This window comes from Cyprinodon tularosa, unplaced genomic scaffold (assembly GCF_016077235.1).
Source record: "Cyprinodon tularosa strain WSP-4 unplaced genomic scaffold, ASM1607723v1 ctg31, whole genome shotgun sequence".
NCBI classification, from domain to species: domain Eukaryota; kingdom Metazoa; phylum Chordata; class Actinopteri; order Cyprinodontiformes; family Cyprinodontidae; genus Cyprinodon; species Cyprinodon tularosa.
In genome coordinates this window covers 2,308,632-2,322,116 of record NW_024039019.1, presented here as the reverse complement: position 1 = coordinate 2,322,116, position 13,485 = coordinate 2,308,632, and the positions used below count along the sequence as shown (strand labels likewise).

The window sequence follows — 13,485 nt, the reverse complement described above, 5'->3', positions numbered from 1 at the left end:
CCTCTGCAGCTGTGTCTTTTAAAAGAAAAGAGAAACACTTCTTTCATATTTAGGCTGTAACACTAAACTAAATGACTGCTATTGTGTGTGGTGAGATTTTTCTTTTTTTTTTTTTTTGCTGCATTTTCTGCAGCATCGATGAACATTGCATAAAAGATCTTGAACTGTTTAGTTTGAGATCCTCCTCCTCCTTCTTCTTCCTCCTCCTCCTCCTCTGGATGCACATCTGTTGAACTTGAACCGGCGCCCTTGAACGGAGCTCAGAGCTGCAAGACATTCAGCTTATACAACATCTTCCTTTAGGATGTTGCTGGTAACGTGTGGAAGGTCCTACTCTTTATTAGAAATATTTGTATAGTCAGTGTAAATTATCATTTAGTTAAACAAAAAAAAAACATCTGATGTTTAAGAAAATAAAAATCAGATCCCTATAACTATTTAGAGACCAAACGGTCAGCACTCTTTTAGCTATGTACAGTTCAATTTCAATAACCATGCAATTTGTAGTGGAAGCTAATGAAGCCAGCAGATGTAATACTAATTCCCCCATCACAATATTTGTGCAGCTTATTGTGTGCTGATGTTTGTAAAGATTTGAAAATTAGTTTTCATAGTTTCCCTCTTAGGACATAAGGGTATTTGCATTGTGACTCTCGTGGGTTTAAAATTACGCTTCACATGTGATCTGTAATCTTTTTTTAGTTTAGGGATCAATTTTTAATGGCACTATAATGCAGCGGCTTAGAGAGGCTACAGAAGGCTACCTCAGGAGGCAGCATCAGCCACATGGCCAACCAACTGTGGAGAAAAGAAAGCAAACATTTTGATATCGGGTATAGTGACTTTGTTGAGCCTTGAGTTTATTTCTGTTTGCATTATTTTTCCGATGTAATAATCCTGCTTTAATAGATGCAAAACGATGTGCTACATTAGCAGCGGGACGCTGGATTTTGACTTTTTCCTTTTTCTTTCCATCCTCTCTTGTTTTGGTCCTATATGCAAAGATGGAGTTGAGTTTATCTTTCCGAGTATACCTGCGTGTTTGCGGTACAGTGGGTTGGAGGGGTTTGATAGACTGCTTTTAGTGTCACTGTTCAAATTATACAGTCATTTCTAGGTTCTATTACTAATGTGCACATTAATATAAATGAGCAATACAACAAATTACCAAACCTCACACATTTCCTTGTATAGCCACCTTGTACATTCAACATTGCCAGTTATAATTATGGAAACGACTTAATGTTATCTAATTTAGAAAAATTCAAATCAATGTTTGTATTTTGAAAGAGTATTTAAATGATTAAATTCTATTTTTTACTCAATTTACTGTCGTTTGTTGACACTGCTTTAATTTTGTGTGCTATACTGGCTGTAAATTTCTGTGTAGGCTTTTTTTTTTTATTTAGGTAAAGAGTTTGATGTCCTTGTCTAAACATGTTCACATTAAATCCACTGTGAAAAAAAAACAAAAAAAAAAAACAGGATCTTCCACTGTCTGGCTCTGCAGGGAGTGGATAATTGTAGGTGCTTTGTGTTGTGTAATAAACGGACACACCACCACCACATATCATTGGTCTCATATCTCTGTGGATGTGTGCGTAGGTGTGTGTGCTGTTGTGTTTTACACCCGCTGACCATCCCCATGCAGGCGTCCACACTGGAAGCCTTGGTGTTAATGCAATCCTTTTAAAGTCAATCGGCCCATTCCGCTAAATCAATTTGGCTTTAGTTGGTCTCCATCTGTTTTTTTGTTTTGCCTTGTGTCTCTGAAATGACCTGTGTAAGTTCCTGATTATATTGCTCTCAGGTGCAAAGCATTTTCTTTTATTCTTTTTATTCTTTTTTTTTTTTTACATAGCTATTCATTGTGAAATAAGTTTTTAATTTATTTTCTTAAGATTATCCAAGAGTTCGGTAAGGAATCATCTATAACAATAAACCTATATTAGTTGTTCTTGCGTAAATAATCCACACTAATCCTTATTGATATAAATATAGCAGCAATTAATTAGAAACACTAAAACCCTTTCACTTTTTTTACTGAAACAGATTGTGACCTGTGTTATTTTTATTTCTGAAGGGGCTAAGCCGAAGCTTAAAGCCACTGGCATATCTCTTAACCAGAATCTCATGGTTGACCCGCGTTTGCTGGGGTGACAGGGTAAAAATGTAATTTTAAAACTATGCTCCATAAATCCAGAGCCTATTTATTCTACTTTAAACTTCTTATACACAAAAGAAAGTACATAATGTCCTGCTGTGTCGTGACAGCGTATTTCCAGCCAAGCCTTCTAAACCGATTAGCCTTTTCTGGTATAAAACACACATCATTTCCTGTCTTTTATTGACTTCTCACAGCTTCTACAATATTAATATAGCTTGGTTAGGTTGGATGGAAAGTGTCTGAATATAAATCTCTTAAAAGTAGAGTGAAGGATGCTCATCAAAATAAGTGGTCCTCCTAATTGTCAATTATTCTGATATGTTTACGTAAGGCTGTCCTTCATGCTCATCCCCATTTTCACTTACTGGTGAGTCTGACATGGTGGAACAATTGCAAATCTTTTAGAAAGTAAGCTTGTATGAACAATGCAAATGGCAACTTCTAAACACAGCGTGAACTTGAAGAAATGGGCTTGTGCATTCTCTCATGCTTTTAATGGTCGTTCCCTCTTTTTTTTTTAAGTGTATAGGGTGGAGCTTTTCAAAAATTAGCAAGAATCCTCCACTATGCCTCTAAGTCTTACCACAGATTTTCAGTTGGATTTAGGTATGAACTTGGGGCCATTCCTCAGGGTGCTTGTTCTGCTGGAAGTTTGGTCTCTGCACCATTCTTCATGTCCTCTGCAGCTTCTAAGAGTAAAAAGGGAAACCAGGTTTAAAATCTGAATTGATCTCCATATCTAAACATCTAAAACTAAACAATAGCTCAGCAACAGTCGGATCATGGGGTTAGCTCCTACCACAGGCTTTTAGCTGGTAGCTAATATTTGGGCTGTGATTAAAATTTAGCAGGCCTGAACCTGAGAGATGTCAACTACAGGGTGGGTCACGTCCACAGGCTTGCTGGAGTCTGAGACAGTAAATAACTTTAGTACAAGTGAAAACAGTTGAAGAGATCTAAATAAAATGCAAGACTGTGGGGGTAATAGCTGTACAAATGGAAGGCGGAAAGAAGAGGTAGTCGTATCTCGACTTAGAATTGGTCATGCTGGACTTAATAGTTCTATTCAGAATAGGGAACCAGTACAGAGACTTGTACTTACTGTGCTAGCAATCAGTTAATTTGATTTTCTTTTAAAACACTGGATAATTTAATCGTATTTAAAGTAATATAAGTGTGTGTATGCATGTGCATATACACACATATTAATTTATATGTGAGTGTGTATGGATATTGATAGATAGATAATATGCAGATTCGTGGTATGAATTAATAACTTCCCTCTGACATCATTGATAACCACTCCAGTCTGGTAGGTGGCGGTAACTGAACCTTAAGTTGGTTGCCATCCGCCAATAAAAAAATAAGAGAAGAAGAAAAATGTGACGCGACGTCATGGCGTCATGACGCATTCCGAAACGCTAGCTGGTTAGCTGCGCAGCTAAGGCAGGGCCATCATGTTAACCATCACAGGCTCCCTCCTTAAAACCCCCAGGGTCCTCTGGTGCGTCAGACTGCTGCACTGTTCTCCGCTCAACAAGATGCCGATTCAGGTAACAGATAACGTTAGCTTAGCTGTACGCCGTTTGTTCTTTAAGGAAGGGGGGCACGGATTTGTACGGTGAAACGCCTAGTTAGATTGTGCACGGCTTCCAGCTGAAACCATGCATTGCTAACTTTTATACCGTCGCCATGACTGCCGCATCTGAGATTCTTGCATATTGTTGTTTACCGCTTTGCATACTAGCAACAGTCGGATCATGGGGTTAGCTCCTACCACAGGCTTTTAGCTGGTAGCTAATATTTGGGCTGTGATTAAAATTTAGCAGGCCTGAACCTGAGAGATGTCAACTACAGGGTGGGTCACGTCCACAGGCTTGCTGGAGTCTGAGACAGTAAATAACTTTAGTACAAGTGAAAACAGTTGAAGAGATCTAAATAAAATGCAAGACTGTGGGGGTAATAGCTGTACAAATGGAAGGCGGAAAGAAGAGGTAGTCGTATCTCGACTTAGAATTGGTCATGCTGGACTTAATAGTTCTATTCAGAATAGGGAACCAGTACAGAGACTTGTACTTACTGTGCTAGCAATCAGTTAATTTGATTTTCTTTTAAAACACTGGATAATTTAATCGTATTTAAAGTAATATAAGTGTGTGTATGCATGTGCATATACACACATATTAATTTATATGTGAGTGTGTATGGATATTGATAGATAGATAATATGCAGATTCGTGGTATGAATTAATAACTTCCCTCTGACATCATTGATAACCACTCCAGTCTGGTAGGTGGCGGTAACTGAACCTTAAGTTGGTTGCCATCCGCCAATAAAAAAATAAGAGAAGAAGAAAAATGTGACGCGACGTCATGGCGTCATGACGCATTCCGAAACGCTAGCTGGTTAGCTGCGCAGCTAAGGCAGGGCCATCATGTTAACCATCACAGGCTCCCTCCTTAAAACCCCCAGGGTCCTCTGGTGCGTCAGACTGCTGCACTGTTCTCCGCTCAACAAGATGCCGATTCAGGTAACAGATAACGTTAGCTTAGCTGTACGCCGTTTGTTCTTTAAGGAAGGGGGGCACGGATTTGTACGGTGAAACGCCTAGTTAGATTGTGCACGGCTTCCAGCTGAAACCATGCATTGCTAACTTTTATACCGTCGCCATGACTGCCGCATCTGAGATTCTTGCATATTGTTGTTTACCGCTTTGCATACTAGACCAGATTTATCCGCTTACGTCAAACTTTGAGACATAACGTTTGGTAATAAGTGAGAATTGTAGGTAGCACGACTTTTTTTCCAACTGTTTCTTAAGTATATGTTTTTTTTATTCAAAGACGCCCTTTGCGATGCACGTTTATTTTCTACGTAAATTAAGCTGTGATGCAATAAAGTATTTAACAAAGATGACTGTACTGGGACTCATAAAGCTCTTAATCGGTTTGTTAATGACAACAAAAATCATCGATGTGACCCTGCTTAACAAAAGGTGTAACCATGCCTCAAAGGAATAGTATGATGTAATATATTTTAACCCTTCCAATATATTTTTTAAACTTTGAAATCGGTATTTAATAAAAAAAATCAAATAACATAAAAAAGTTGTATATAACAGCCAATATATGCACTTTCATGAACGACTTTTTTTGTGTTTCATGGTATCCTGTTTTCTTGCATTATTTCACCATAACGGATGTCCGCTGTGCACCTTAGAGTTTCTAATAAAGTTAAGTTTTAAAAAAAGGGAAAGAAAGGGTTGATTTGTCTCCATCTAGTGGCCATTAGCCGATATTGCGTATTGTGGAATTTTATCGCTCTGATTTTTGTTTTACCATCTAAACAAGTTTGTTTTCATTATTTGCTGTTACTCTTTGTTAGAATCAATGCAGTTTATTCATATTACTTCAACTACTCGGGTTTAATTTATTTTCAAGTAAATCAAAATTGATTCACGTAATTTCAATCCAAATCATTCAAAAGGAATTTCTTTTTAAAATATTTGTTAAAAAAAAAAAGTCATTTAGTTGTGGATTTTGCTGTAATTTATGTGCCTGTCAAACACATTAGAAACAAACTACCAGAATTTATAAATTAAATATATTTGTTTAATTATTATGAAATTGCACTTGCTTTACATTTTCCTCTATAACCATATTTGTGTCTACTCTGACAAATTTATAAAGATTAAAGGAAGTTTTTATTAAATCATAGTTTTTCATATGGTAAAAATTAAAACAATGCTTGGATTGTAAAAAAAAAAAAAAAAAAAAAAAAAAAAGTGCCTGTAGCTGGTACAGTATAAGAAAGTTAACATTTTACCAAGTCTCAATTTATTATTTTCATTAAATGCAAATTAGGAGCAACATTGTATTTTAGTGTTTATTTCATTGAACAAATGCTTGTTTTCTTAAATCCTTGGATCCAGTTTATTTATTTACTTTTTTTTTTATGTTAAATGGCATCAGGTTGGTGAAGCTCTTCCTGCTGTGGAGGTTCATGAGGGCGAACCAGGGAATAAAGTAGCAATGGATCAGCTGTTTAAGGGGAAGAAAGGCATCCTCTTTGCTGTACCTGGAGCTTTTACCCCCGGCTGCTCTAAGGTGAGCCCAACCCATTACCAGCGCTTGGCCTCTCCTCTGCCCACTGATCTCTGCATCAGCTGACCGTATTTGTCCTTTACAGACTCATCTTCCAGGCTTTGTGCAGCAAGCTGGTGAGTTGAGGAGTAAAGGTATAGATGAGGTGGCATGCATCTCCGTCAATGATGCATTTGTCATGGCTGCATGGGGAAAGGAGCATGGAGCAGAGGGAAAGGTAAATGATTGAGAGGGAGAAATAAAAAAGCAAATTTATGTAGAAATTCACAATAAGTTTGGGGAATTTGTTTTGATTGTCAGTTTTCCTCTGCAGGTTAGAATGCTGGCTGATCCCACTGGTGCATTTGCAAAGGTAAAAATAAATGCCTCCAATATGCCCGTTTGGCTCAGAGTCTCAAGTCTGTGTTCACATTAGCTCTTGTGTTTCTATAGGCAGTCGACCTGCTGCTTGACAGTGACAAGATTGTGCAGGTACTGGGCAACCAACGCTCCAAAAGGTAACCATTTGTTTTTCATTATGAAATATCCGATCGAAAGCTTTGCTTTTTACTTTTAGTTCTGAGTTAGTATATATATTTTTTTTTTTTCTAAAGTCGAGTTAGAATTTTTCACATTAAAAGGGCAAATTCATGGTATTTAATGTGGACTCAGTGTTTTAAACTGGCACAAAGTAGCATATGATCATAGAGTGGAGTTAAAAATGGAAAAAGGGCCGATGCGGCAGCACCGGGGTTAAAGCATGTGACCATTTACAGCAGCCTTAGTCCTTGACAACTGTTGTTAATTTGAGTCCTGGACCTGTTGACCTTTACGAAATGTCTTCTATTTCTCTCCCAATATCATCTCCTTCCTTCTGTCCAAAATAATATGAATAAAGGCAACTGGTGCATATTAAAGAAGTTAGTATATTTATATTAGGCGTTTGCACTTTTAGCTGACAACCTTTACCTCAGTGCCCTAAAAATCCAGAGCAACAAACTACTGCCAGAAGTCCTAGGGTGGTAACTAAATGAGCTCAGAAAATATCCAGCTGCCCGGTAAAAGCCTTTTTTTTTTTTTTTCTGGAGGGAAGTTTGTATTTCAAACTTTGGACCCATCGCTGAATATGCTAGATAGGAGAAGCAGTCTTTGGAGTGGCTGAGTCATACCGCCCACAAATCTGCCCTTTATAGAATGAGAGAAAGAAAGTAGAGCTGGGTTATAAATACACAAATATAAGTCACATTAAATTGCATGTAACTCAGAAATTGCTCCTATTGTGTGCATCACATTTTAAGATGTCTATTTCTGAATTAAATGCCAATAACCTATGCAAATAGTTTCACATCTACATCACGATCTGAACCGCCTGGATTATACAAGAATTTAACGCTGTAAAGTCGTAGGGAGGTCATATTTAAATTTCAAATCATTCTGGCTTTAACATGCATATAAATGTACTCTTTATCAGACCATATCGTCCCAAAAGTTAGAAAATGTCTATTTAAGAAAAAATCCTCTTAAAATCTGTTTTTTTGTTTGTTTTTTTTTTGTCATCTTATGCAGGCCAGTTAGTTATACGTTATTTTGTACACCTAAATTCAGCCAATCATGTATCAGCGGTCATCTGTCAATCAAATTTTTTCGGTCATAGCATCTTGATTCATATGTCGCAGCCAATATACGCAACAGTTGAAATAAGAATCATTTCCTTTCCCATTGAGTTCCGTCCCAGTGTTCATGGGGATGGACGTCTGTGTCTTCAGCAGGTGTAGAGCTAACAGAACTGGCAGCGTTGCGAGGCAAGGGCTCAATCATGTATGGCTGTAAGCCTTCTACACCAAATCAAGCTTCTGTCGCCCTGGCGTCCTCTTCCACAACAACTTTGCCCCCGCTTTCCTCCTCTATATAAAAAATGTATGATGGAGGAGACTCATCCACTTCCGACAGAAAACTCTCCTCCTCTTGCATGTTACTGCTGTCCATAGTGTTCCTTGACAGTGTCGTTGCTCAGTGCTACTTGGTCCCAATGTAATTTCCCATTAGGAACCTACTAGCACTAAGTTGCTAACTTGTTAGCAAGATGCTTCCGAGACAGCGGCCGCAACCGAAAGCTTGCAAACCTTCCGCCACAACAATCCTGCCCTCTTAATAATTGACCAATCACATTCACTTTATTCACTCTTGTAAAGCCGGGTACCACTTGGGAGAATACAGAACTACAGCCGTTGGAACAGCCGCTTCCCCACGACTTTAAATGCCTACAGATAACTTTGCTTTGCATCACCTGTAGTTTTAAAATCTGTCGGAGAGAACAGAGAGAAAGCCATCGTTTAAAGTCAGAAGAGGTCCTGTTTGGAAACATGAGGACGAAGGTGTTCTGATTAGATCAACCTAAAAATACAAATGCTATGAGGAAGAGCTAACCCTGCTCATCATCCTGATGGTGGTAGCTTCGTGTTTTAAGAGTCTGGCTGCAGACCTGCATTGTCAGGACCCTTTGTTTGCAGACCTGCAAAATGGGGTCTCCTGCACTGTCAGGACCAGAAGTTTATTTCGGAGGTTGTATTCGAAGCCTTCAGGAATTGCATGCAGCACATGTTTGCTGCTAGACTTGAGTTTATGACTGTAATATACTGAGCATAGGAGCGTTTTCAATTATACGGTAAGCAGAAATCCTCATAGGACAGCCAACCTCCATTGTCGTTCAAAAAATCTGTTATAGACCAAATGCCCTTTTCCATCCAGTGATCCAAATACAGAGACTTTTTTCTATGTAGCACATACAGGTGCTGGTCATAAAATTAGAATATCATGAAAAAGTAGATTGATTTCAGTAATTCCATTTAAAAAGTGAAACTTGTATATTATATTCATACATTACATACAAACTCATATATTTCAGATGTTTATTTTGTTTAATTTTGATGATTACAAATGACAACAAATGAAAATCTCAAATTCATCATATCAGAAAATTAGAATATTACTGAAGACCAATAAAAACAAAGGATTTATAGAAATGTTGGCCAACTGAAAAGTATGAACATGAAAAGTATGAGCATGTACAGCACTCAGTATTTAGTTGGGCCTCCTTTGGCCTGTATTACTGCAGCAATGCGGCGTGGCATGGAGTCGATCAGTCTGTGGCACTGCTCAGGTGTTATGATAGCCCAGGTTGCTCTAATAGTGGCTTTTAGCTCTTCTGAATTGTTGGGTCTGGTGTATTGCATCTTCTTCTTCACAATACCCCATAGATTTTCTATGGGGTTAAGGTCAGGAGAGTTTGCTGGCCAATTAAGAACAGGGATACCATGGTCCTTCAACCAGGTACTGGTAGCTTTGGCACTGTGTGCAGGTGCCAAGTCCTGTTGGAAAATGAAATCTGCATCTCCAAAAAGTTGGTCAGCTGCAGGAAGCATGAAGTGCTCTAAAACTTCCTGGTATGTGGCTGCGTTGACCCTGGACCTCAGAAAACACAATGGACCAACACCAGCAGATGACATGGCACCCCAAACCATCACTGACTGTGGAAACTTTACACTGGACTTCAAGCAACGTGGATGAAGTGCCTCTCTTCTTTTCCTCCAGACTCTGGGACCTTGATTTCCAAAGGAAATGCAAAATTTACTTTCATCAGAGAACATGACTTTGGACCACTCACCAGCAGTCCAGTCCTGTTTCTCTTTAGACGCTTCTGACGCTGTCTGTGGTTCAAGAGTGGCTTGACACAAGGAATGCGACAGCAGAAACCCATGTCTTTCATACGTCTGTGTGTGGTGGTTCTTGAAGCACTCACTCCAGCTGCAGTCCACTCTTTGTGAATCTCCCCCACATTTTTGAATGGGTTTTGTTTCACAATCCTCTCCAGGGTGCGGTTATCTCTCTTGCTTGTACACTTTTTTCGACCACATCTTTTCCTTCCCTTCGCCTCTCTATTAATGTGCTTGGACACTGAGCTCTGTGAACAGCCAGCCTCTTTAGCGATGACCTTTTGTGTCTTGCCCTCCTTGTGCAAGGTGTCGATGGTCGTCTTTTGGACAACTGTCAAGTCAGCAGTCTTCCCCATGATTGTGTAGCCTATAGAACTAGACTGAAAGACCATTTAAAGGCTTTTGCAGGTGGTTTGAGTTAATTAGCTGATTAGAGTGTGGCACCAGGGGCCATCAATTTTGAACCTTTTCACAATATTCTAATTTTCTGATATGATGAATTTGAGATTTTCATTTGTTGTCATTTGTAATCATCAAAATTAAACAAAATAAACATCTGAAATATATGAGTTTGTATGTAATGTATGAATATAATATACAAGTTTCACTTTTTAAATGGAATTACTGAAATCAATCTACTTTTTCATGATATTCTAATTTTATGACCAGCACCTGTATCTATTATACCAGATAGGAGTTTGGTGGGGAGTAAAACTGCGCTTGTACAAAAGTTTGCAGCATAACAGCACTTCTTTGTGAAAAGAAGGTGGCTTCCCGGGGTGTTTATAGAAGCTAGCTTTTACTTTAGAAAGCCTTTGAATTAACTTCGCTTTTACTTTGAAAGTCTTTGAATAAGCTTCCTGTTCTAACAGTGGGAGAGATTTCACAGTGCAGCTCTGCAGCCAGACCCCTCTTTCATGATATGGGGTGCTTGTTTACTGAATATGGTGTTTTTTTTTTAATATGACAAACAGTTGCAGGGTTTACAAAATTTTAAAAGTATCGCTAAGCCAACATGGAAGCAATCAATCTGATCTCTGATTATCTCTGGAACACTTATAAAATGATTTTACAATCTTTTTATGATTGGTTCAGACTAGGGCTGCAACTAACGATTATTTTAAAAATCGATGAATCGGACAATTATTTTTTCGATTAATCGATGAATCGGACAATTATTTTTTCGATTAATCGATGAATCGGACCAAAAATATTTTTTATATTAACCTCTTTATTCCAAAATAAACATTTTAGACATAACAAACAAGCACACAAGTACAGGTTGCTCGTTAACTGTACTGGTGCAATATGAAAAATAAATGTTTGTGTTAAAACTACGCAAACTTACATGAGAAATGTAGATGTACATCCACAAAATATAGGCTACTTTGTTTCATAAAGCGCAAAAAAAGACATTTTTGTTTTTAAAAGCCCCTAAGGGGTTCAAACAATAGGCCCCCCCCATTTCAACAAATGAGTTTTTTTAGACTAGAAGAGTTCTGCCTTTTAAGACAGGAAAGTATAGCAGTTAAAGTTGCTACTTGAGAAAATACTGAACCATAGAGATAAAAATTGCCTGTGATTCAAATTATAAACTGTATTTGGAATAAAAATGAGAGAACTAGGGGTGCTAAAAAACACATCCTCCAAAGACAGATATTTACATGTGAATGTGGCAGATAATTAATTGACATATTACTGATCTTGCTGGATTTTATTCTGCTTTACTTCCATAAATTGCAGGATCTTCTTTATCTTCGCCAGAAGATTTAAACTTTAAAAGCCTTGCCCTCATAATTTGCAAGTTAATTTATTTATAAAGAAAATATAAACGCTGCTTAAGCTAATTCAAATGAAATTAAAGGTAAAATAAGTAGCCAACCTTATCACTGTCTGTAACCTACTAACACGGTAAGGAAAGCATCAGATGAGCTACCTGAGAAACTACCGTAACGTTTCCCAACTTTAAAACCAAACAAACATGGTGGTTCCGTGCCATGTTAATTTCTTTTGAAAAAAGTTGCATGTTATCACTTTTTTCGCTTTACAAAGCGCAGGCTATTTTAATTATTGTGATCAATTTGCGCCGTCAATCCCGGTGCATGCGCGCTTCATTTGCAGTCTGGGCGCTGAGGCTCTGACTGCAGCGCTGAGAGGGACTCCTGCGGGAAAACACGATTGGGGTGGGGGAGGCGCCCCACGGCAGAGTAGGAACGATACATGCCTTCACGTAAGAGTCTCCAAAAGCCGCCAGTGACACCGAAAAAAGTCGCCAGATTTGTCGCTAGAACGCTTTTTTGAAAAATAGTCGCTGGAGGGGTCTGAAAAGTCGCTGAGTTGGCAACACTGCACCTGCGGCGCTGACTCGCTCTGCCTTTTTTTTTTTTCTTCCTCTTTCAGTCAAGAGGCAGTGATGGCGGCGCGGCGGATGACGCAATAATCGCGCGACACAACTAATCGATGATGAAATTCGTTGCCAACGCTTTTAAAAGTCGATTTTTATCGATTCGTTGTTGCAGCCCTAGTTCAGACTCAGCTTTACACTTCTACAAATAGACCTTTGGATTACGGTCTAAATCTGTTCTGATTTACGTTTTTCAGGTATGCAATGCTGGTGGAAGACGGAGTCGTGAAGATGATCAATGTGGAGCCTGATGGCACCGGCCTGACCTGCAGTCTCTCTTCCAACATTCTAGCTGAGCTGTAGGCTGCTGCTGCTTCTAAACACACGCCATCCCCGTCACCTCATACCCACTCAAGCTTGGCCCTGTTCCCAAAGACGAATACAAATGCTGGAGCCTAGTTACAGGAGGATGGTGATTAATGCGCACAATTATGACAAGAAGAAAACTTCCTAGGACAGCCCATTAGTCTTTGTATACTGTTACTTAATAGTTACCGTAATAAACTTGAGTAGTTTCCTTGTTGTGTGCTTTATTTTGATCCATTTGTTTTTCTGTATAGAAAAAAAAAGTAATGCTCTGCTGCTTTACACTCTACACTTGTTCAGCAACGTTTGCAAATAAATGCAAGCTGATTTGTTTACAGACTGTATTCACAATTCTGGTCTGAACAGGTGTGGCAAACTAGTAAACACTTAGCTGCTGGAAAAAGGGAATGTAAACATGAATGAGTTAAAACTAGGCTTAATAATAAGACATTCTTTGAAGTCGTAATTATTTGATTGTGAAAACCTGATTAGCCCCCTGGAAAGACACAGACATACATTTTTATTCTACCTAACAAAAGTCAATTAATAGAACAGGCTAAATGGAAGTTTGCCTAAACGGGTCTTTTTTTTTTTTTTTTGCCGTTAAATCCACAGTTTTTTTTTAACAGGAGCCAAAACATCAAAGAGGTATTGAGTTCTCTGGGCTGCAAAAAAAGGCGCATATAACGTAAACATGAAAAGTAGAGGGTTAGAAATCTGCTGAGGTTGGATTATTAGTATCTAGTCATTCCCATTTTGGGGGTCAGTCCAGTCAATTCAGGTTGGTTTTCTTATAAGATGAGGGTTATAAA

At 38.5% G+C, this 13,485-nt stretch overlaps 1 protein-coding gene across 2 annotated transcripts; it reads left to right on the top strand.

Moving 5' to 3' along the window:
* Positions 1-3,585: 3,585 nt before the first annotated feature.
* Positions 3,586-12,886, top strand: prdx5 (peroxiredoxin 5). Of its 2 annotated transcripts, none has more exons than XM_038292180.1 (6): positions 3,586-3,720; positions 6,140-6,274; positions 6,357-6,488; positions 6,585-6,623; positions 6,704-6,768; positions 12,565-12,886. In XM_038292180.1, exons 1-6 carry the CDS (start codon positions 3,625-3,627, stop codon positions 12,668-12,670), a joined length of 573 nt encoding a protein of 190 aa, XP_038148108.1. In that variant the 5' UTR covers positions 3,586-3,624; the 3' UTR covers positions 12,671-12,886. The 2 variants fall into 2 exon arrangements, with proteins under 2 accessions (XP_038148108.1, XP_038148107.1); XM_038292179.1 differs by lacking the exon at positions 3,586-3,720 and adding an exon at positions 4,542-4,698.
* The last annotated feature ends 599 nt before the right edge of the window (positions 12,887-13,485 follow it).

Coding starts and splice junctions, on each gene's coding strand:
- prdx5 (XM_038292180.1), top strand. CDS start 3,625: ATGTTAACCATCACAGGCTCCCTCCTTAAAACCCCCAGGGTCCTCTGG. Junction 6,275..6,356: donor TTACCCCCGGCTGCTCTAAG/GTGAGCCCAACC, acceptor TGTCCTTTACAG/ACTCATCTTCCAGGCTTTGT. Junction 6,489..6,584: donor AGCATGGAGCAGAGGGAAAG/GTAAATGATTGA, acceptor TTTCCTCTGCAG/GTTAGAATGCTGGCTGATCC.